Here is a 25,056-nt window from a genome sequence, read left to right on the forward strand (position 1 = left end):
ATAATCTATCTTGGGTTGTTTTTCTAAGCTAAGCTTATTCAAGTTTAAAAATAAATTAGCGACCTGTGCTTTTCAATAGAGTTAATATAATTACTTCAAAGCATCCAATATTTATAAAGCTGTGAAATACTGTTTTTAGCTTTTTATTTTTTTTACCAAGACAACAGCAGAGACATTTTTTTAAAATCCTCTTATAAAACCAAAAACATATTTAACATCAGCAGTGCAAGTGAAATATGCTAATGCTGCAAAAATATACATAAATTCAAAGCACAAACATAGATGGAATCAACTGCAAAGTTGTTACCAACAACACAATCCACATTACTCTGTATTAATATTCTAGTGAGTCTTGCTAATATTTCAAATACATGTTTGCTTGGTTTTTACTTTCATTGTTTAATTTCTATACATGTTTTCTTCTATCTTTAGACTAATTTCAGCAGAAGGATAGAGTTGCCTGCTCTCAATACATTTCATCTTTTACAGTAATGTTTGCCAGCAAGAGTTTCATTAAAATTTCATTATACTGCTGGTCTAATACAATGTGTTTTAAAAGGACAGTGCACATTCAGGTCAGGTTCCATGTTGACCACAAAGAAAAGTCCCAGAAAGTTCAGAGTCTGATTATAATTTCTGTTGTCTGCCAGTTCAGACATAAGAAGGGACTATTTCTTATCAAGCCTTATCTCCTTGGGTAGAATGTTTGAGAGCATGGAGGAATGAACACCCATCTCTCCAGTATATGCAAAGACTCCTAGCACCAAGTGTGCAAAAAGAATTTATTCACAAGTCTCTATTAAACTGGATGGGAAATATTGGGGGGGGGGGGGTTTTCGTGTGTGTAATGCTGACCTCCAAATTGGAGCATTTCTCCTTAATGTAATAAACAACAACAATAACAATGAACACAGTTTTGTAAATAAGTGGGCACTGCAATGGGGATCTGAACAGACCTGTTTTATCATTTGCAGCAAGAGAAAGCAGGGGATTCCTTAGCGTGAGAACAGCCAGCAAACATCCCTAGATTTTATAATTATGAAAATATTCAGAGTTGTTTAAAAGTTGGCATTTCACCCAATATTTTTCTTGAATATTTCTCCCACACAAAAGAGCTTGGATTCCTTGCTACTCCCATTGCTTCAGACTAGCCTGGAATGTGAAAATATGTCTGATCCCATGCGCCCATAAATGGAAAGTAGCCTGATACAGATTCTTACAAAATAAGTGACTGAAACAAGGGTACGCCACTCTGTGTTTGCCTGGGAAAGCTTTGTTTCATAGTTCATTTTGTCCTGTTTCCCAGGCTGGAATAAAAGCCTGCTGCTTAATTTAGCTGTCACCCTTGCCCCAGCAGTTAAGGTGAGCAGGAAACAAAATGTAATAGCATGTAAATGCCTGTGGCGAGTGCTTGTTTGGCACAAGCCACAGTTGTGGAAACGGGCACACAAAACACAGGGTTGGATTTATGAATACGAAAAAAGGGCGGTTTTCTTTCAGGGACAAACATAGGCCATCATAATATGAGCTATTCAATCATTTACATTCAGCATGCCGCTGTCATGCGTGTGTATAATTAGATACAGGAGTGATTGCAATCTCTCATACAAAGAACAACAGGGGAGAAGCTACTTTGAGAACTTATATTGCAGTGGTGTTGTGGCCTGGGGGGGGGTTGGTTTTATGCTTTCCATTGAGGCAGTTGACTCCCTTTTCAGCCAAGCCCTTCTGTCATTTGCAACTGAATGAATAAAGGGCAACCACCTGAGGATGAGATTCTGTACGACCTGAAACCTATGACCCAGAGACTTAGGTTGGTTAATGCATACTATAAAACACACTCATCAAACTATACATTTCAGGATTCTTTGGTGAGACACAGGACAATGCAGCTGGTCACTATGAAGCTATACAAATACTAAACACTCTTGGGGCAGACTCTATCTCCAGGATACTAGAGGTGCATTTGCCTCCATCCCATCATGAGTTCAAAGCCTATATGCTAACAATGAGATCAAAAAACCAGAACACAATGCTTTATGCCAAGCTTCCATACTAGTGACAATACCGATATTCATGTCCCTTTTAATTATGTTTTTATCAGTATTCTTAAGAATTTATTAACTGGAAGGAATGTCTTCAAAGTCATGCTTTATGATATCATAGAATACTCAAGAACTAAAGTTACAATTGCCAGTATTTTACATACTGAAAACCTGATTTCATTGGTTAAACAGCTAAACAAAGGTAGACGGTTCTCTGCAGAATTTTTGAACAATAATTGAGATTGTAGACAAGTTCTAAAAAGAACCTCAAAAGCAAGTATGAAACATAACTATGAAACATCTGCTTAGTTCAATGGATAACATATTTCCTTATTCTTTTAAAAAAACTAAATATAAAATATCATACTCCTAATTCCAAGAACACTGAATTTGGTCTTTTTACTAAACAATACTTGACACATACAGAAAAATCAACAGCAGTTGGGGTCTGCTATTTTTGTTGGAAAGAAACAGAAAAATCCTTCTATAAATGTTTTTCTGAAGCTAGTCTGCAGCGATCCTAAAAACCACCTTTTTTAAAATAGTCCCATTGAAATAAGTAGTCTAAGAGGGGGGTTTCCCCCCCTAAAGTGAGCAACATCTATTGAAATCAAATAAATGGTGAAACTTCTACCATATACTATTGGTGTCCAAAGTAGAAACAAAAATAGATGTATGTATGGTTTATAAAGCAAGTGATTTGGGATGCTTACATCTCTGGCTCCTTTAGAGAGTACCTATTTAAAAAATGTTTGAATATTTGTCCATGTGTGCTTTATAAATTAAAAGTATTGTCAACAAGTTTCACATCAGGTGTGCCTGTCTGAGTTTCTTATTTAATGAAACTATGTGACCCTTTCATTAGAACTAGTTTTTTTCTCATTCCCCCATTCAGCACAATCTTATGTGTGTTTACTTTGAAGTAAGTCCTGCTGTGTGCAGTGTTTCTTATTCCCATGTAAGTGTGCACAGGACTGAGCCTTCATTCATTCATTGGCAGTACTTTTGCCCCATGAGCATTAATGTAAGTAAGAAGAATTTTGGCCCTCTGTTCAATCACATCAATTAATTTATCAATGCCTTGACGACCACCTTGGCTTTCCCAAAAAATTCTGTCAAGGAACAAAGACTGTAGAATCTTCTCTCGCAAACGCTGGCTTTTCAGCACGGAGACTGCCGATTCAGGGAACCTGCAAGTAAACAAACAAGTCAGCGCTGATCAAATTTCACAGGAACGCTTTTTGTCAATGATTTAAGCCTTTCCTATTTTTATACAGCATGAATTCACTTGTAGTAAATGTAAAAGAGGCAAGGTAAATTCAGTCCTCCCCAAAACAAGTATGTCAAGTGAGAAGCAAAAAGCAGGTAGCAAGAGTGGTGAGACCAGTGAAAGGCTTGAAGATTCGAGAAGCAGAGTTGGAACAGGAACAGCAATGAGCAATATTTGTGAGATCTACATCTAATATGCTATGCATATAGGAAGGTAGGCATGAAGAGGAAAGGGCAGTGATTAATTAAAGTGTGGTGAGAAACATCAAGGTCAAGAGCCCACAATTATCCACATGGAAAGGGATAATGCATAGAGTCCACATCACTGAACTTAACCCCAGTGTTCTTACAGCTCCCCAGCCGTGTTGCTTGATGCCAATGTATGGTCAGACAGAGAGGCCTGGAGATCTGAATTCAGCCTTTGGGTGGCCAGGAAGCTCCCCACACTATACACATTGCTGGTATATTCTAGAACTTACTCATTTATGCCTTGTAATATTTTGAAATCCAGATTGTCTTCACTTCTGTCAAAGTAACCTTTATTATCTATAAAGACCAAATGCCTTGGATCATCTTTTCTCTGGATAATGTGTGTCAAATCAACGTTATCCTGGTCATCACAATTCAGGTTCAATCCTTTCTGGACACAGGAATCTTCTTTGCGAGGTTTGAACCCACAGCAGTTCTTGTCCAAGCGATGGTAGATCTGAAAATGAATTCAGGTAAATCATCAAGATGCAATCATATGAAAACATCTACCAGGTTTATGGGATGCCACCAAAGCACATGTGAACGTAAGGCATCACAACTGTTCATCAGCTTTAGAACTAAATTAAAATCCTTAATTCATACAGAGCTGCTGCTCCCTGACTCCCTGGAGAGTTGCTTTCCAGGCTTGAGAAGAGTCAGCTACAGGTACCATTTCTCTGACTCTGTAGAGGAGCTGTTTCACATGTTACAGGAAAGATAGACCCTAGCATTCCCAGAACCTTATTAACATTTGAAGACAAGACAGGCATATACAAATGTATAGGAAACTTGCACTTGACAACTACCTAGAGTTGTGACACTCATATTCCCAGCACACATGCATGTGGCCTGGAAATAAGAAAAGTTTCCTAAAATATGTTTTGCTTAGCTCTTATAATATATGGCATGTGGTCTACAGGATACCTATATATTCCATACTCAGCATGATTGCTTCTACATGTACAATTTTTGGCATGTTCATGTTTGTTATTATCATTCCTTCTTGGCAAGGATATGTTTGTTTGGGCCCAATCCAGCCACTTAGGTACAGTTGACTGCTTGCAACACTCTCCTCCAAAGAGCTGCCCATTTGTGTATGCCTGGAATGTCAATCAAAGGGAAGAGGTCAGTGGCAATCAGCTCCCATGCACAAGGGTATGTGGGAAGAGAGTGAGGAGGATACAAAGGGAGACTAGATCATGTTGCAAGTTGTGCAGCATTAATAGTAGCAGTACTATCTGACCAAATAGCAATTTACCATTCTGAAATGTTGCACTACTTGTGTCATTAATTTCCTCTGAATTATTATTAATAATAAAATAATAATTTATATCTCGCCCATCTACTGGGTTTCCCCAGCCACTCTGGGTGGCTTACAATATATATATAAACACAACAAAACATCAAACATTTAAAAACAAAATACCCTACACAAGCAACAAGGTAAAGGTAAAGGTACCCCTGACCATTAGGTCCAGTCATGACTGACTCTGGGGTTGTGGCGTTCATCTCGCTTTATTGGCCAAGGGAGCCGGCATACATCTTCCGGGTCATGTGGCCAGCATGACTAAGCCGCTTCTGGCAAACTAGAGCAGCACACGGAAACAGCGTTTACCTTCCCACCGGAGTGGTACCTATTTATCTACTTGCACTTTGACGTGCTTTCGAACTGCTGGGTTGGCAGGAGCAGGGACCGAGCAACGGGAGCTCACTCCGTCGCGGGGATTCAAACCGCCAACCTTCCAATCGGCAAGTCCTAGGCCCTGTGGTTTAACCCACAGCGCCACCCGCGTCCCTTGTCACACAAGCAACAAACAAACCAATAAATCAATAGAAACTAACAACAACAATAAACAGTTTACAGTTATACCCAAATTATAATAACCGCCAACCCCAACTAAACATTTAACCAACACTAACCCAACAAAAATAAAAGAAAGGAACCAAAATTAGAACAGCTTAAAACATTTTAGCCAGTTGCCCCAACCCAAGAGTTGTTCCAGCAATGTCCCGGTGGCCTCCTAGGAGCCTCTTTTAACTCTTCAAAGTGAGTCTAGGCTCTGCCCCCTAAGCCAGGTGGAAGTGGGCCGTGCAGCAGGGAGCAGGTCTTTCTTCCAGAATTCGCTTCCTTAAATTTCAGTGTGGTAAACTCAGCATGTGCTCTTCCCCAAACATAAATCTATATCCTGTGTCCTTTCATCTTGCTATGACTGCTTCAGTTTACCAACACACTCCAGCTACTATTTCTGAATAATGATAATGGTGCCATGCTTTCTGCTAAGCTGCAGTGTTTACGCTACAGGCCCCTAAATTTCAAAGCTAATGTGGCTTAAATGCGGTTCCCTAGAGAGAAGACCATTTACTATATACTCCATTACTGAGAGAGAAATATTAATGGTTCCACATGAACACATTGAGACTGCTACAGTCTCTATGCTATTCCTGTATGGCTGTTGCTATGTTTAGTATCCGTACAATAAATACCGTGACTTTCAATTGGGTGCCAAGCATGACATACTCAGGGATATACTGAGAGACATTAGACGTGACAATCTATTTTTAGTTTAGAAATCAATGTCCTGTAATAGCCATACCTATAGTGTTTACATATGAATTATACTTAAATTCTGTATGTACTACCTACGTGCCATTATGAAAACCGGCAACTCAATGATTTCTGCAATTTACAAGTGTGCAGAAAGCTGAATTGTTTTAGAAATCAATGGGGAATTTATACATGTAACTAGAAGTTACAGACAACCAGAACCTTCTCCTGGATTTGCACCAATGGAATGACTGAAAGCTCCATGTGTAGAAATGGAACTCTAATAGCGCCCTGATGCCAGCATCACATGCTCTGGATAGTATATTTATTTAAGAATAACTAACCAGGCCTATTTCATGTTTCTCCTTGTAGTAATAGGTAATGATAGAATTAAATATTGCCTCCCATTATATGGGTTGGAGCTATGACTCCACCCTTTAGCTTGTTCTTGTGGTTGCTTTCATTTCCCCATAAGTAAAGGTAAAGGTACCCCTGCCCGTACGGGCCAGTCTTGACAGACTCTAGGGTTGTGCGCCCATCTCACTCAAAGAGGCCGGAGGCCAGCGCTGTCCGAAGACACTTCCGGGTCATGTGGCCAGTGTGACAACGCTGCTCTGGCGAGCCAGAGCCACACACGGAAACGCCGTTTACCTTCCCGCTAGTAAGCGGTCCCTATTTATCTACTTGCACCCGAGAGTGCTTTCGAACTGCTAGGTTGGCAGACGCTGGGACCGAACAACGGGAGCGCACCCCGCCGCGGGGATTCGAACCGCCGACCTTTCGATCGGCAAGCCCTAGGTGCTGAGGCTTTAACCCACAGCGCCACCCGCGTCCCCCATTTCCCCATACAGTTGTGTGTTAAACTGTTCATCCATAAACAGCCTCTTGTTCCAGGCTTACAAAGTGAGGAATCTTACCTTGTAAGAACTTAGATGAATGAGATGAATAAGGTGACTCCCCTACATGGTCATTATTTGATCAGGGGGCAGGGAAGGAGATCTTCTGTGGATCATGGTAAAACTCTGAGAATTTCAAGCTCTAGACAGTTTCATAATGATGTGCTTGAATTGCCAAGCCTGTGACCTAACATTGCTACTTCTGCCCTAGTCAGGAACACAAAGACTTTGCAGTTCTTAAGAGTAAAGAATTGACACAAATGGACCAGAATTTCCTCAGTTATTTCTAAAGTGAGTGAGTTATAATGGAAGGGCTAGGACGTGTCAACCATTTGCCCTCTGGGTAAGAATTCTCTATCATACTTAGCTTTGACGACTAATTTCTGTAACACTTTTGCACTGCAGAGGTTCCAAATGTGGCTCACTTACCACCAGCATTTTTTATATAAATAGTTTATTCAATAAAATGTGTTGCTATAATTAATCCTGTATACCGGCAATTAAGTCCATTTGCCTTACCTGTAAAAGAAAATCAAGTAGTGCCATCTTGGACCACTCATAGTGATGGATATCTGTACATCCCCACTCTGTTTTGGGTACTCTGCCATTTTGCCAACACTTTTGCTTTAATTGTTGCTTGTAAGCCCCCCATGTTAGCTTCAATGACGAGTGTGTCTCATTATCAGTCTGAGCCAAGGAGGTATCCCAAAGAATAATAGGACATGGTTGATCATCTAGCGAGAAAAAAATAAAAAGACCAAACAAAACCATTAATGTACTTAAGATTTGCATTTTTCAACCCTTGATCATTCTGTAGGCATTTCCTAAAATCACAGTAGTTTTCCACACATGTTTTTTAAAGAGCTATTTTAAAGATGTGGTAGGATGAATAAGAAATCAGCAATGATTTGACTTCCTTTGGTTAATGTGGTCATACTCCACATGTAAAGGAAGCCACCACAGGAAAGGAAGAACCCTGGACATTATAATTATCATCATTGTCTGAGAATAACTGCTGACTTTATGCTACAAACCGCTTAAAACAATCCATCTCTATGAGAATATATATTAAATAGATTAGAAGTGGTTTGACAGATCAGCAGCTGATGTAAATCTCTGTAGCACATTCAATTTCAACAAAGCAATATTCGTTTATGAGAGCGTCGTCATTAAATGATATATGCATGAGCAAGCCATGAATTCCATCTTATAACAAATAGATTTATAGCCTTATCTTTACCACTTTGGGGTTTTTTTCCTCTTTAGCGATGTATGATTTTGTAACTACAATATCTTAAGAGAGACAGGATGTATAAAATATATGTGGCTGAATCACTCCCAAAGGTAAACCTACAATGAGATTGTTCAGGCTATCCAAGATAAAAGCTGGGTAACTCTTAGCACATGGCATAGAGTGCTTTCATGCATTCTTGGTGCATACGTTATACAGCACACATTTGAAAGCGTAAGTTTTAAAATCTGCTTAGCTCTGCATTTGGAAGCAGAGGTGACTATGCCTAGTTCTCAAGATCAGACTAAACATGGTGGGTATCTGCTTCCCCCCTCCCATAGAATTCAAAGGGTACCCAAGGGCCAGATTGGACATAGTTTGTGACATGATCCCTGACAGTGTTCAGATGAGGATGAGGTTCAAGCCACTTTTCCCAGGGCAGGACCTGCAGTAGCTTCTCCCATGCCCTCCCAACCAAAGGATATGGCCCCTTTCCTCTTTCTTTGGACTCAGGTAACAGTCTTGAACAGTTCCTCTGTTTCCTAGAGTCTAGGACACACACCATGCAAAAGTCAAAGGATACAACATCAGGCAAAGGCCCTTTAAGGAAAACAGCTGGCTTCAGATGGTGCCCTGTTGGAGCAACATCTTTCATAGCTCAGTTAACAAGGCCCATTAGGAGCTGTCCAGGGTCCTGATTCTTGCTGACTGGTACCTTACCCAACTAGATTTGACCAGCCTTGACCATGCCTAATCTGACCTTCCTGAAAGAAACTTAACTTGATTAGACCTTTCCAACGTCCCACATTAGGATGAAACCCTGAGCACAACGGATAAATCTGGTCCAATATAACAGTTTTGTCTTAAAGTAATAAGCCAGCTAGGGAAGCCTCAAGCTGGATTGGAGCTGTGATGTGGGGAGAGGGGGGATTAAACCCGTTGCCCCCACTGTGGTGCCAGTAGGAACTGGATGCCTGTCACACCATGCTTGCATTTTCTTACTATTGTGAACTGGAAGTGTGGTGGTGGTGGTGGGCCCAGCCACACAGGAGCAAGTGGCATCACAAACATAAAAGAAATGTGCAGGAGAAGGACACTGAGCCTTCCTTCCCTGTTGCCCAACCCCACTTTACCTTACATTCTCTCAGTCTCTTTCTCCAGGCATTTGTCTCTCTCTTTCCTGCCTACTTCTGCTATGGAAAGGAAGAAAAGCATTTGGAGCAAAGGACTATGGGTAGTCAGCTGGGAGAGAAGGAAAGCATCAGCAAACCTCTCTCCCATTTCACTGTTAAAATGAGTCTTGCCCACCAACTTCCATTTTATCTATGATCAGAACAGGGAATACTCCCTGTGAAAAACATTTCCCTACACAAACAAGCCTAGGTGTGTGGGAGGAGGCTAGGCTGGAAGCTTTCTCTCCAGTTTTCAGGGAGGATTTGTATGTGCAGAAGAGAATTCTCTCATATTAGCTCACACCAGCTTTCCAAAGTGGTTCAGCCACAGCAGAGATTTCTGTTGGTTTATTTTCATTATTACATTTATATCACACCTTTCCCTTTTCCCCAATCATGACCTACAGCTTTCCCCTCCCTAGCATTTTCCCCCATCTGGGTCACATCAGGTATATGAATGGGCATTTGGAATTAGGAGATTAAAGCAGGGTGGTGAGGAAGGGATTGCTGTGTCTAGTAATCAAAGTACATCCCTATTTCCTCCCCCACTTTCTAGCCAAACCAGCCAGTATGTCTATAGTCACAGGTCATGGGATGTTTTTCTCCCTGCAAATCAGAGAAGTACATGTCTTCCTTATTCCTCTCCTCTGTACATTGACCCAGCCTTGCTTTACAAAAGCACATTCCTCACGTGAAGCCCTTCCTGTTTTTCTTTTTACTTGCTTCCTCCCATGGGCTCATGATGGGGAAGGCGGATAGAAGAGAGAGAGACAGAGATACAAAAGTTTTGTCTTGAACAAATGTGAAAACTTGCCATTTGGAAAGAACAAAATGCAGCTAAGGTGAATCAGCGGAAATGTGTGTGATTCACAGGAAACAGACCTAGCAAACATCAATCATCCCAAACAGTGCTATCTGCAATGTGTTCGGCCAAAACAGACTCAACTGAAACAAATAAACCTTGTCCAAAGAAATACAGGAGGGGCAAAGCTGGAAGACATTTCAGTGTCACATTATAATGTGAATAAAATGAACAGAAAAATAATTTCTTCTGCAGCCCATCCTAATGGAAAGCTATAGCCAAACTGCAATACATTTCCTACTGATTAAGAGTTCCTCCAGGTCTTTTTATTGTACATCCATGATTCTTTGTGCTCATGATGTTACCAAGGTAGTCATATGTGATGCTGCTTTCAATACTGCAAAAGTTTTGGTGTAGCCACACTGTTTCATCTCCTATCAGTGCATATCCTGCAACTTTCTGCTAAGCACCCCATAACTTTTTATAAACAAAAATATTTGTTTATTCTTGTCCTGCTTTCATTGCACTACAGTTCCTTTGGTCGGCAATAACGAGGCAGCATTGGGGAAGAATTGCAAATGAAAGCAGAATAAATCCGCCATTATTTCACTATTATTGTGTCAAGAGCATGTTGAAGAAGACTCTCAAAATAAAACGCCTGTCTGGAGGGGCCCTAAGTCACAGCTACATTAAAGGATCCCTTGAGTGAACAAGGAATCCCCTCAGCAGAAACAGCAAATATAAATATTTAGCTAAATGACCCAACAGCTCACATAGCAGATCTACCAGCCAGTGTGACTGAAAGGCCATGTCTCTCACCACAAAGAATGTCATCTATTTTATTTAGCCTCAGCTGATATAATATAAACCTTGAGCTAGAAGCAGAAGCCATTAAGCTTCCACACACATATACCGGTCCTCCCAGCAAGCAGACTCCATTAGCATCTAGCCACACTGTAGGTGGGGAATGAAAAGGCAATGGCAACTCTGTGGCCTGCTGTTTTGAGATGCCCCAGGATTGGGTAGGAAAAGCTATTACAGGAGCCATGGGAATGCTTGTTCTGCACTGGACCTGGAACCTCTAGCCCAGTGTTTTTCAACCACTGTTCCGTGGCACACAAGTGTGCCGCGAGATGTTGCCTGGTGTGCCGTGGGGGAAATGGAAAAATTCGAAAGATGTTAAAAAAATATATATGTCAAATTTTCGCCCACTAGGCGGGCGCTGGACTGTGTCCACCCTATTTTCCATCCGTCCTGGGTGGGGATCAGATCGGATGGGATTGGATGAGAGTGGACAGGCGGTCCGCTCTCATCCGATTCCCCATAGAGAGCAGCGGGGCTCTGACATCTCCCTCTCCGCACACAGTGGTGGTGTGCCTCGTGATTTTTTTCATGAAACAAGTGTGCCTTTGCCCAAAAAAGGTTGAAAAACACTGCTCTAGCCAACCTCCCATCATCCCACCCTTTTGACTCTCCATTTCCATTAGAAAAACCATGCAGCAGATGGATCACACAGAGGTCATAGGAACATAGGAAGAAGCTGAGTCATCTAGCTCAGTATTGTCTACACCAACTAGCAGTGACTCACACAGTGACACGTAGGATTTCTCATCCCTACCAATGTCAGGGATTGAAGCTGGGGCCATCTGCACAACAGATGATCTAACTCTTGTCCTGTAAGTAGTTGAGCAAGAAATAAAACTATGGGGAGGGAAGGAGGGGAGATAAGAAGGGGAGGGAGAGAGAGGGAGAAGGAGAAGGAGAGAGCGCAATGCAGAATCACTAGCTTGGTGATAAACACAGCATTGCTGACATACCAGCTATTTTTACCTAACTTGGTTTCCATCTCCATAGCAACTTAGTGCCTCGCCTACACTAATGTATCCTCCAGATTTCCTAATGTAAGAATTGCAGTTTTGTTACATTCTGCTACATAGTCAGAACATGAAAAAATCACCTTCGAGAACTCTTGCCTGGCTCTTTTCCCTTAAAGGCTTTAATTCCCTTAAAGGCTTTTCCCTTAAAGCCATGTTCTCTTCTGCAGGTTCAGTCACCTGGTTCTTCAAACACAAGACTCATTAAACCACAGACTATAAAACCTCCAAAGGATCCAGAACTAAAGTTGCTCTCAGAGGTCCATGCATGTACTTGTAAAGGATGGCAACGCATCAGTAAGATTTTGGGAGTGGCCTAAGCAAAGTAAAAAGGCAAGAGGAACCGAAAAGCCCTTGCCAAAACCCCAGAGTTGCTGCCATAGACATTTCCATTATAAAACTATAACAGTATCCCTCACATCCCCTGTTAAGTTTGCAGGCAGGGAACGACATAAACTGTAGCCTTTCTGTAGCTATACATTCAAAAATTATTTCTTCTGTAATAATAGACCCCTGCCCTCCCTTGCATCTGGACACATTAAAACAGTCACTGATACGCCTTTGATAATATAGTATGGGATTTTATGCTGAAAAATTTAGAGTGTATGGATGGGGGAAAGAGTTCTTCAATGGAATTAAGGCGATATACACAGAACAGAGAGCTAAACTGCTAGTCAATAATGTAATTACAGAGGATATAAAAATATCAAAAGGAACAAGACAGGGTTGTCCGCTCTCGCCATTATTATTTATAACGGTCCTAGAGGTCTTTTTAAGTGCGATTAGACAAAATAAATCAATTAAAGGGGTAACAGTGGGGCAGAATGAATATAAGGTGAAAGCCTTTGCCGACGATCTGGTTATAACAATTGAAGAACCACTGGAAAGTGTAAAAGAAGTCTTGGAGGAAATAGAACAATTTGGAAAAATGGCAGGATTTAGATTGAATAAGAAAAAGACCAAACAACAAAAAGGAACAGAACAATTATACTAAAATTAATCCCCAACCAACTATCCAGTTAAATCTGACCCAGGGCATGCAATAAAACTGAATGCTTCAGCAAGGACAGGTTTTCTCCTTGTCCTTTGCCCAAACATTAATCATAATGATGACGTCCAATTTTAAGCGAGGGGGGGGCAGCATCATAAACACGTTGCTTGCCGGCTGCTGCTTCTTTTTTTAAAGGCGGCACTCTGACTACGCTTATCAGCATGTGGCGATCGCTAGAGTAACATGGTAAATGGAATCAATGGAGCTTCCCCTTCTGTCTGGGCCAAGTTCCCAGCCTCTGTTGGTACAAGACCAATTACGGAGTGAGCAAACACAATGAGGCTAAAAGTCAGTCAGATGCTCTTTCATACTAAGTATATTTCAGATGAAGGCAACTCTGAATATGAGCTCGTTCCTTAGCCAGCATTGCTGCGGTACTTTTGCCAGGAACAACAAGGGTTAAAGTTCTGCTTCTCACTTGTCTGCAGAGGACGTGAACAGAGGCAATGTTTCTAAGAGAGCTTAAGATGTTTTGTTAGCTCTCGTCCAACAGGGCTTGTTCACATGTTACGCTGAACACAGCTGGAAAGCTGATTCTACACACATACAAGTGTTTGCATGACAGAAGGTACACGTGGTGATTTGCAGAGCTCAGTTGCTATGTACGCAGACTGGACAGTCGTTGAACATTAACGGGTGGATAACTGTCCATGAGTACAGCTAAACTAGTAGGTACTTAAGATAGTACATTTGTCAAGTGTAATGTACAGCCAACTCTCTTCACGGGTTCAAAACCCTGCACAGCGCATTTGACTAGAGAAGATCACAAGGCAAGAGGATCTAGTGTGGCAATGAAGACTGCCATAGTTAATACCTTCCAATCTGAAGGTAATCACAGCTTGGAGCAAAACCTGCTGTTGAGCAAGTGGATGGCTCTTCTACTCATTAATGGTGGCACTCAGTTTCTGCCACTCCCCCTACCCCACAAAGTGCTACATCCCATACTGTCCCCCCAAAGTTCCCAAATATTAAGGAACGAAATTCAGGAATAGGGCCACGGGGTACTGCAGAGAAAGAGGAACTTGCTTGTAATTCCTTTGGATCCAACCTATTAGTTATTCCCAACTCTTGCCACCAACTTTTTTTTCCTGACAACATTTGTGTTTCAACACCGCCAAAGCAACCTGCTTCTTCACCATTTCAGTGACTTGCTCTGTTTGTGGATAAAGAGACTTTGCCAAATCAAGTCCCTGTTGCAAAACATAGCGCTATAAATAATGAAATACTCTGCGTGTCAGGAATCTGATTGTGCCTTAACGTTCCTGTCGTACAGCTAATTTTATTATTTGCTTTTAATTCCCCCATGTTAATTCCACTTTTCCACCCAAGTGGCCCTCAGGATGGCTTCCCTCACATTTATACACACCCCATAGTTTCCCCCACACATCCATCATTTCCCTGATTATTCATTTCACCGTTAACAGAAAGCTCTCCTTTAGAGTGGAATCTTTTCCTTCCTTACGAATGAGTGGCTCTGCTAAGTAAAAGCATCAAACCTGAGTGCTGGAATAGACCTGGGGAGAAGCAGGTTCAGACTTCTACTCAGTTTGACACTCCTTAGGTAACCTCAGGACAGCCCCTGTCTCTCAACCTAATCCATCACCCACAGGTTGCTGTGAGGAAGCAGCAAGATAAAAGAAAATATATAATATATAAAAACTCCTGCTTTCATATTTCCTCAGGCTAAGATCTAGAGAACCATGTAACTAGTTCTGTTCATCTAAGGTTTGGACATTTTTATAAAAACAAAAACAATTTCCCCCATGCACTCTCTTCTTTTAAAACGTAGAGGTTTGGGGGCAGCCAGCCAACCAACTAAATAAAGCCCCAAACAGATCTTTGACTCCTGGACCTATTCCACCCAAAGTATACATATATTAGAAACCTTTATTCTTATCTTTGCCACTGCTCACAATCCAGGCTCAGCAAACACAGATGGCTGAGGAATTGGATCTATGCACTTGCTGCAAGTTTGTCTCCCTTAATACATACCTATTTGTTCATCCTCCTCCACTGCCCCCCCCCCTTGGGATGAAGGGCCTTCATTCAGCCAACATCGCATGTGAGCTCAGGGACAAAAGCAGCAAGTTTGCAACTGACATTACGAATTATGGTTTGTTTGCTTTGCAAGTCAGAACTATGGGAGGCTTCCCTCCCTTGCAGCCCCCATGCCTTTATAAATTTTGATCTGTCAACAGTAATGAATCTTAGGGGGGAAAGTTGTCAGGAGTCAGCTTTCCCTTCTAATAATGCAGACGTGTCACAGAACAATGTGAATTAATTCTCTTGATTTAGAAAGGTTCACAATTCATTTGGGCAACTGCAAACAGAGTGCATTTTGTTAGCCTGTCAAATGTGAAAAGGACTTCAGGCAGGAGAGGGGTAAGGGGGGAGCAAGGGGGAATGCAAGCGAAAGTTGCTTTATATGAGCTTCCTAAGTGCATCTCCGAAAAAAGGCTTCCACCAAATGAATGACAGCTTTGAGGAGCTTATTTTGTGAGATGTTAACATGGCAGCAAATTTGTCTTTATATATCACATTGGTGCTGAGGCAGGCTGAAACGGGGAGACATCGTGTGGAGATGTCAGCCCCAAAGCTGGATTTCAACAGACAGAGAAAGTCACTGGGTGCAAATGTTTCTGTAACCTCACCTGGAAATACATTTGCTGAATAAGAGAGAACTGAAGAGTCCAAATGAGAATTTATTGATTATATCATGTGTTTGATTTTCTTGATTTATATGTACTCATTTGTGGGGGGGGGGTTGTATATATTGCTTTTCTATCACAGAGATGCGGGGATCCAAAAGAGCTTGGTGAATAAAGCTAATTGACAGCTCAATCCTATGCATACTCAGAAAGAAATCCCACTGAGTTCAGTGAGGCTTAGCCCCAGGCTAAGTGAGTACAGGATTGCGGCCCAGATTTGCTTCTGACCCCAAAATAACAATAGACTATTTCCACTTCACCACAAAAGATTCTCCAACACAAGGCCCATTAGAGATCATTGGAAGAACTCCCATTCATTTGAGTGGGGCTTGTGTTCCATGGATAAAGTCCACAGTAACTATTGATGGTTAAAAGGGGATGCTTCAAATCCAGAACATTTCTGGGGAAAGTGGTGAGCTGTGGCTGTTCTGCATTCTGATCTCATCTGTAGCTAAGAAACTGCTTGTCGAGAAATAACCAAAATGAAAACTGGCTATTCACTTCCACCTACTCATTGCATAACAACAGCTCTTCATGTCTGGAACATCACCAAGGACAGAACACGAGAATGAGAAAGGGAAAAAGAAAGAGAAATTCAGTCTGACAATCTAGAATAATAATGCAGACTGAAAGCAACGCTTCCTAACGTTAGGCTAAGAGCTGTCCGCAAGGGGCCTGCAGTCAATCATCTGTGTGATCACACTGTCCAGGATCCCTAAAATGGATTACCTCATTCCTTCTGAAAGCTCTGCAGCAGTAAAAGCTCTCACTAAAAATAACATATGCATAATGTGCCTTCTATGCTCTGCTAACCTGAATATCTCTTGGAAGCAAGCTAAGAAAGCACATCGCTGCTTCGAGAAATCTATTGACACTCTCGTAGGGTCTGCCACTGGGAAAGCTTACAAAATGTAGATAAACCTGAGACTGTTATTTTATCTGCTTTCTGCAGCCTGCTGCCAGTGAATTTTTATTTTATTTTTCCTTTACTCGTCTTTTAATGCTGGTAACATATTTTGTATAAAATAAAGTAATGATTGCTCTAGGTCAAAATTAGAACATAAATAGCAAGCCTGTTTTAGCACTGATTCATTAAAATGCAGTGCTACCTTTTCCAGCTATCACTACAGTACTGTGCTATATTATATTATTCTGACTGAAACTTCTGCCCAAGCCATAGTTTAGCGCAACTGTGGCCTATGAGACACATATACCGAGGGGGTTTTATTTTGGTCTTATTTTCATTTCATTTCCAGATTTGCCTAATATAAGCAGTCTTGAAGTTCAATGCCTAAAATATTCAGCATCTTCCCTTGGCACACTGAGAAATAAAAAAAGTTAAAAGCAAAGTCATTGTTATATTTTTTCATTGTTTGAATTTTGGGGACTTTGCTACTCTCCCCCCCCCCTTTTTTTTTTCTTTTCTCATTGATAGTAGGAAGCAAGACTAGATAATGGCTGGTTGTCCTCTAGTCTGCCTGTGACAGAAACTGTCGGTGCTATGCATCTGTGATAACCAGTGGTGTTGGAAGAAATCTAGCTTTTATCATATTGAGGGCCCCACAGTTCACCTTAATCAGTCTGAAGAACTGCCTGATGTTTCTTAAATTAAACTCTGGGCACAAACCACCAGGCACTGCTGTTTCACATCTTCCATTAAATCCACAAGTTTGCCCACAGAAGTGAACAGATATTGCACAGCTCCATCAGGGACACTATCTTTGGCTCATAAAGTTTTCTAGTATAAAAAACCAAAATCCAATCAAGGCCTCCTGTCCAAAACCCTGATGTGGTTTGCTATATCTGATGACAATTTCAAAGCTCTGCCACACTATCAATTTTCCCTTCTCATCAATTTCTGCAACTTTTATATTAACTATGGATAATGAATCTAAATAAAAATACCACCCCCTGTGCTTTACATTAATTACCATACAAGCAAAATTGGAGCCTCCCCCTTCCCACATTTTATATACATGCTGATACCTGGAATATTTATACATTCCAAAGAGCGAAAGTTTATCTGGAAACCTGAAATCATTTTTTCGCTTATCTGAAGGATTTTCTGTTTATCTTTTGACTCTACTCTTCAGGGTATTTGTACTGCATTTATTTCTGGGTATTGAACACACATGCCCAATAGTTGGGCCGGGAGTGCGGGTAGGAATGCCCTGGGTTCCTATCCATTATGTAAACCAATTACCTTGTACAAATTCTGATTTCCTGCTTACTGTAGGCAAGGTCCGGTTCAGCCCCAAGATCCTGTCCAAATGGAAGGCAAACACTTCACTCATGTCAAGAGGTCTCTTCATGAGGCCACAGTGCCCTTGGCTGCAAACACCTCCTTTGGCTGACCTGTTAACCGTAGCAGCCCCTTCAAGTACCAGAAGTACTCCATACTGAGAAGGTGCCTCTTGTATATTCTCTATTTTGGAATCCGCCAGATGACGCATACTTAAGATATCATCTTTGCTCAGCCAAGATGGTGTGCTTTCACTGTACATCCTGATATTGCTCTCCAGAGCACTGGGCTGAACATTTGCTCCTCTGACCAGAGGTCTCCAATGTCTCTTGTCTTTCTTGGGTGTTTCTTTCTCTTTGAACTTCTCCTGGTGGTCCCTTGCTCTCTCTGGGACTGCTCCTGCTCTCCTCTTATTCATAGAATTATTAGTCCCATGAAGTGGCTTTTGGATTAAGCTCTTCTCCTGGCCAGCGACAACCAATGGGTCCTTATTTTCGTGGTGCAAAGGTACTGTTTGCTTCTTCCTTCGCTTGGGCTTCACGGTGCCTCGGATGTTGGCAGGTTTGCTGCGCTTGGACCGCAGGGTGATATACACCACATTGGGCAGTGCGGAAGTATCATTTGTTCCCATCTGGGGTCTTTCCAGATCAGAAAGCAACAAGGTGTCATCCAATGGGATTTCGAGGGAAAGAGTCTGGGCAGCATCTTGGAGATTCTGGGAATTTGCTTTCAGGGGTCTCACTCTGTGCTGTGGGACAATGTGACCTACTTGGCTGACAAGGAACCCCAGATATATCACAAAGGCTGTGCCCAACAACAAATTCCTTCTGGTCCTTGGGCACCTGCCACTCCAGAGTCTTAGCAACTGTGGGGCGCACAGAGAGCAAATGAACCAGTTTAAAATTTGGCATGTCTGATCCAGGAAGCTCATTTCTCCAATGAATCAACATGATGAACGTAGCTTAGGAATTCACTGGTTGCCTGCTAGGATGATGATAGTGATGATGCATGCCTTCTAAATTATCGGATTTCTCCTCCTCTTTTTCCAGCTCTTCGTGTGTGTGTGTGTGTGTGTGTGTGGTGTGTGCGCACACACAAACACACACACACACTGGAAATGCCCAAGGAATGTGAATGTTCAGTTGTAATTAATCTGACAGGCTGCCCCAACAAGCTGTTAAAATCTTATCTGCCACCACAGAGGGTGTGAGTTTGTTTCAGAGAATGAATGGAGTCGGCTGTGTAAACACAGTTAACTGAGTCACAGTAGGAAAAGTCTGGGAGTCCCTTCTGGGCTGGCGCAGGGCTATAGAGGAGAGAATTATAAATACCATTTTATAGTCATCATCATTCGTGGAGTTATTTTTAAACCCATGTAAATCTTTATATTTTAAAGCTACAACTAAGGAATATATATATATGGGTATATATTATATGCACACCGAAAGGAAAAAGATATTAAAATGCCCCATATTATGTATATCAAATTAATAGAAACCCATGAAAATACCCTTCCAAACACAGCACAAAATGAATTTATTATCTACAATAACTGAACATGTAATAACAATTGTGAAAAGAAGACATCTTTCCGTGATTCAGTGAAATCAGAGTTTCCTCTTCCCATGCTAAAGATAGGGAAGATAAAACCATCTTTGCCTCCTATAATTATGCTCAGATATTGCATTAGCTAACCTACCCTACCCCAATCAGGCATGCTTACATTATTTTATAATTCTCTTAGGCCTAACTTGAGCTAAACATCCCCGCCAACTATTAAAATGCTTCCTGGCCCTGTGTTAAAGGTACATTGCTATTAATTGCATACATGAGCAGTGTCTCCAAAAATGGTCTGGATGTATTCACAAAACTATGCTACTGCAAATAACAATTGTAAGCTGTTCCTTGTTGCAGCAGATTGGTGTGAGTGCTCGCAAGCCTTTATGTTTGTGTACACACACACACAAGTCCAAGAGCAACAGTTATATTGATAATAAACAAATGTGTACAAGTCCGTGAACTTTATTACACAATCACACACACACCCTGCAGTGGAACAAGAAATCACTTATGTTCAATTATAATAAGTTCATTATTTGGAAAAAGCATCTTACCTACACAGCTTGTCTCAGTCTTTGTCTAGTAAAACTTCTTTTAAAAACACAAAAGAAACTGTGCTGGTCTATGCAAAAAAGAATAAAAAATCCAAAATCCACAGTTGGGCAGTATCTTTCTTAGGACCATCCAAGCTGTCACAAAATAGGGAGCAAGCTTTCAAGTTATCCAAACCTGTATTTCTGTGTTCAAAGTCCTGGAACACACAAGTCATACATGACTCTACAGCTCATGTTTTGGAGATTTCACTGCAAACTCTACAGACCTTCAGAATGCTCTGACTGTACAGGGCGGTTGTTTCCAGATAACTGCTACACACTTACATGAACTTTTCGTCATTATTTTTTAAGCTATTTTAAATTCTGCATTGGAAAACCCCAGTGTGATGTCTTGTTTCCAAAAAGAACAGCCTTCTGTCTGTTTCTTTCTAACTCCTGGGAGCCCCCTAGTGCAAAAAACAGTTAAGAAATACCAAGCCTCTTTACTGAGAAGAAACATCTGGGAAGTCTTGACAGTTTACAGCAGCACACCTCCGCACATCAAACTAGGCAGTCATTTCCACTGAACTGAGTGAGGCTAGCTGTGATTCATTCATTTTATTGGGCCATCAATGCCCCAAGAAGATTGTAATCAAAAACGCATAAGACAGAAAGGGGCAAGAAGGAGCTGGTAGTGAGGGTCACAAGGGAACAATATATGTTCAGTTCAATTCAATCCAACCTAACTTTGAAGATGGGCACTAAGGGATTAAGCCAAAGATGAGGTAACAGCAGCCGTACAAGTGTTGTTAGACTCCATCAGCCCAAGCCAAGCAGGGATAAGTGTCAGGGATGATGGGAGTTGTAGTCTAGCAATGCATGCAGGGCTATAGGTTCCCCATCTGTGGGTTAAAACAAGAACACCCTGTTTGAGGAGGGTCCTGTATGTTGCTGAGGCCCAAAGGAGGAGCCCACCCACCATGAAATAGCCTTTTTATTACTGATGCTCCATAATGTTGTACACAGCCCTGGGATATTTTGATAAAGGGTGGTATATATATATATATATATATATATATATATATTGAATAAATAATAATAAACTGAACTGAACTGGGGTGTGCTGCTGTCTGAACAGCCCTCTAGTTGTGCTCTGAGGCACCTTGGCAGTTAAACTAGACTGTTGGTCTCTATGAAGAAAACCTGACGGAAGACATAAAATAAAATTCTTCAAACTGACAGGATTAATGATAGCGAACTGGTGAGGTGTATTAACAACCTTGCATTAATCTTCTTAGCATATTTTTAATATTCCTCCCTGCTTGGCAAAGTATTTTCTTTCTTGGTGAAAGATGCTCTGGGGGCTGCTTTAAAATGTTGATGACAAGAGGCATACGGAGGAGCCAAAGTCCTGATACTCTTCTAACCTAAGTGGAGAAATTCACTCCTGACAAATCCCATAAGCTTCCCCCATGTATGAAATTCAACCTGATTATATTATGATCAGCCTCTGCTGCAATTTTCTGTTTTGATGAAAATGCAAACAATATATGAGCTACTGATATTTTAGTGGGTGCTTTTGTACTCAAGTTTGTTTTAGGCCAGGCTTGGAATGAATTCATTCCGTTGAACGAAGAAAAAAAATGCCTTGTGCCTTTTTATAAGCTGTATGGCTGGCACAAATTAAACAGGGCAAGCCTTTTCATGTATGGAAATACAATGATGAGAAAGCTTCACCAGTTGACACTCTGTATGCCAGGCATCTAATTATAAGTCTGTGGCCTCTGATTTAATTTTGGGCCCTAAACATCAGCTTGTATCATTCTGAATGATGGGGAAGATGACAGAGGACAGACTTTTTATGAAAAGGTTCATTTGGGTCAACTTGAACTAAACTAGTTTGCTTTTTAAAAAGGCAAACTTGAACTAGATTCATTTCAAGTTAGATCAGAGGGTCAGTTACACCTAAGGGGGGGAGATGAGGGTTTTTTTAAGGATACCTGAAAAGAAGTACAACTTCCCATCCCACCTTAAATAATGTAACCTGGTAACTGGAATCCATGTGAGAACTCCTTAAGGGCTTGCTGCATGGTGTCAGTAACAATAGGAAAAGGCAACTGCCTGTATTCTTCATGCACAGGATGAAGCCCTGCTTCACCACCTCTTTGCGTCAAGATTTCATGGTGGCCATAGAGGGATGGAAACAGCAGGTTAGTGGCTGCAAGAGACCCAACCACCAACAAGTCAGAGGCACTGCATGATTCCCAGTCATGAAACACCAATCCTCCGTATTTTTAAAACTACATGAAATAATAACAATCGAATGCAACAACTCATCTAAACAGAATGCCTGCTAGTTGTAAACACTCTAGGACTGCAGAAACAGGTAGGGTATTTTCTAAACATGGGAAATAAAGTCAGTTTCTCTAGATTGCATAAGGGAAAGGAAGCAATGGTCTGGAATAGAGCTGGACTAGGCCTCCTCGTTCCTAATATTTTTAAACAGACCTGCACTGCAGTCTCAGAAATCAGTCCAATTGTACTCTTTGGGGCTTACTTGCAGGGAATTGGATAAAGACTACAGCCCTACTGTAAGTGGACTGTTATGGCATAAGCTTTCCAATGACTAAATCTGTAAGCCACAAGACTGTTGTTTTTGCTACTACATTCCTTGCCAACTTGAGTCTGAGCATTGCTTCATCAAGACCGCCAGAGGGCAGTCAAGACATTCAATCATGATTTAGTATCTTCAGAACCACAATAAATATGTAGCCATGCAATCCAACCACATCTGCTCAGAAGTAAGTTCAACTGAACTGAGTGGGGTTTACTCCAAGGTAAGTGGAGTTAGGGTTGCATAGGCCACTGTTCTGGAACAAAACCACAAATCTAGCCTACATTATCCTGGATCCAAAATAGTAGTTCAATTGTCCAGCCAGCCAGCATAATCAAACAGCTCACCTGCACGAGATAATATTCCACATACCAATACAGCCAAGTTTGCATGTGCTACTTGCTTCCCCTATATCCACCTCTCTTGTCGCTACAAACACTGGAATTCCCTCTTCCTCATATCTATTAAAAGCACAGGAGTGAGCCTCGTCCGCTTTTGCAACCCATGGGTGTAGCCCCCTCTAGATCCACAAAAATTATTGAAAAGTACAGTGGTACCTCAGGTTACATACGCTTCAGGTTACAGACTCCTCTAACCCAGAAATAGTGCTTCAGGTTAAGAACTTTGCTTCAGGATGAGAACAGAAATCGGGCTCCGGCGGTGCGGCAGCAGCAGGAGGCCCCATTAGCTAAAGTAGTGCTTCAGGTTAAGAACAGTTTCAGGTTAAGTACGGACCTCCGGAACAAATTAAGTACTTAATCTGAGGTACCACTGTACCCAGTTAACTGATGTTCTGCCCACCCCCAATCAAAGCCTTCCCCTTGTAATTTCCTGTTGGGGGGCGGTGTAATTTCCCCCAAAAAAGCTGATCAACTTTAGGGAGAGATCTCCTTTAAAAAGGCTGCTCAACTTTGACAGATCCCATTTAAAAAGTTGAACAACTCTGGCAGATCCCCTACAAGAAAGCTCAAAAACGTTGGCAACACCCTCCCAATAAAAATTCTGGCTACGTCCATGTTGCAGCCCCTACTCTGTGGTGGCCTTCAGGTGACTCAAGGGGGTAATAAGTTGTTAAAAACAGCAGAACAGTGGAGACACTTGCTGTGTATAAATACAGTGGTACCTTGGTTCTCAAACTTAACCCATTCCGGAAGTCTGTTCCAAAACCAAAGCGTTCCAAAACCAAGGTGCACTTTCCCATAGAAAGTAATGCAAAATAAATTGATCCATTCCCGACTTTTTTAAAACAGCAATTTAACATGAATTTTACTATCTAACAAGACCATTGATCGATAAAATGAAAGCAATAAACAGTGTACTGCAGTCACACAATCAAGCAATCAATAGCTGAACTGGGTTCCACACAGCCACAAAAACAAAACAAAAAAGCAGTAAAAACAAAAACGCAAAATAAATAGCAAAAGACATGACAGACCTCAGCTAAACACACAAAATGGAAGTGTGGCGCTCAGAACGGAAGTGTTCACAAACCTAGAACACTTCCGGGTTTGCAGTGTTTGGGTTCCGAGTTGTTTGAGTACCAAGGCGTTTGAGAACCAAAGTACCACTGTATACCAGACAAGTAGTCTTGCTTTCTGTTTGATAATCATAACCATCATCACCACCTACCTCTCAATTTAGTCGTGGCGAGGGAACAAAAAGAAGAGGCCTACCTAGACCCTGGTGGGCTGGGTTTGGCTCAGTGGGTCACAAATTTCTTCAAACAGCAGCAGACCATGTGGATTTACTGATGCATGAACATAATGGCTTAGATCCTAACTTCCCTTCCAGAACAAAAGGAAGGTTTCCTACCTTCCCCTTTCTTCCGCAGCCCCTGAATATCTGTTTCTAGGGTAAGGGGAGCATTAGTAATGGTATGTAATGATGCAGCAGGCTGAAAGTGGAAGGAAAGTGTGATTCACTTACAAGTAAAAATGATTAAGGGTCGGTTGAGAAGCACAGCTATAATGGCTGTTCCAATCACAAGAAAGGAAACTGACATGTTAGTAGAAGAATTTTGGGCAGAATACAGTCCCAGCTCAGTTGGAAGCAAGGTTAGGTAGAAGGGGTTCTAATAATAGAAAGACAATTCTAATTAATTGCAGGAAACCAAAGCTGTCAGAGGAAAGTTAAAAGAGGCAAATCGTTAAGGAAATCAAGGCTGGCTGACTCAAGTTTGAGTCAGCAAGGCTGTCAAGAACGTCTGACAGCGCTTTAAAAGTCACCTGAAGCTACAGACTGCAATGCAAAATGCCAAGTTCTTCT

At 41.5% G+C, this 25,056-nt stretch overlaps 1 protein-coding gene across 1 annotated transcript; it reads right to left on the reverse strand.

Moving 5' to 3' along the window:
* Positions 1–127: 127 nt before the first annotated feature.
* Positions 128–20,768, reverse strand: GASK1B (golgi associated kinase 1B). Its single transcript, XM_083457460.1, has 5 exons — positions 20,199–20,768; positions 18,046–19,390; positions 7,524–7,738; positions 3,794–4,020; positions 128–3,235 (listed from the first exon to the last, which is right to left on the reverse strand). The coding sequence occupies exons 2-5, from the start codon at positions 19,013–19,015 to the stop codon at positions 3,028–3,030; spliced, it is 1,620 nt and encodes a 539-aa protein (XP_083313586.1). The 5' UTR covers positions 19,016–19,390; positions 20,199–20,768; the 3' UTR covers positions 128–3,027.
* Positions 20,769–25,056: the final 4,288 nt, after the last annotated feature.

Source organism: Podarcis tiliguerta, assembly GCF_965153285.1.
Source record: "Podarcis tiliguerta genome assembly, chromosome: 9".
In the NCBI taxonomy this organism is placed as follows: domain Eukaryota; kingdom Metazoa; phylum Chordata; class Lepidosauria; order Squamata; family Lacertidae; genus Podarcis; species Podarcis tiliguerta.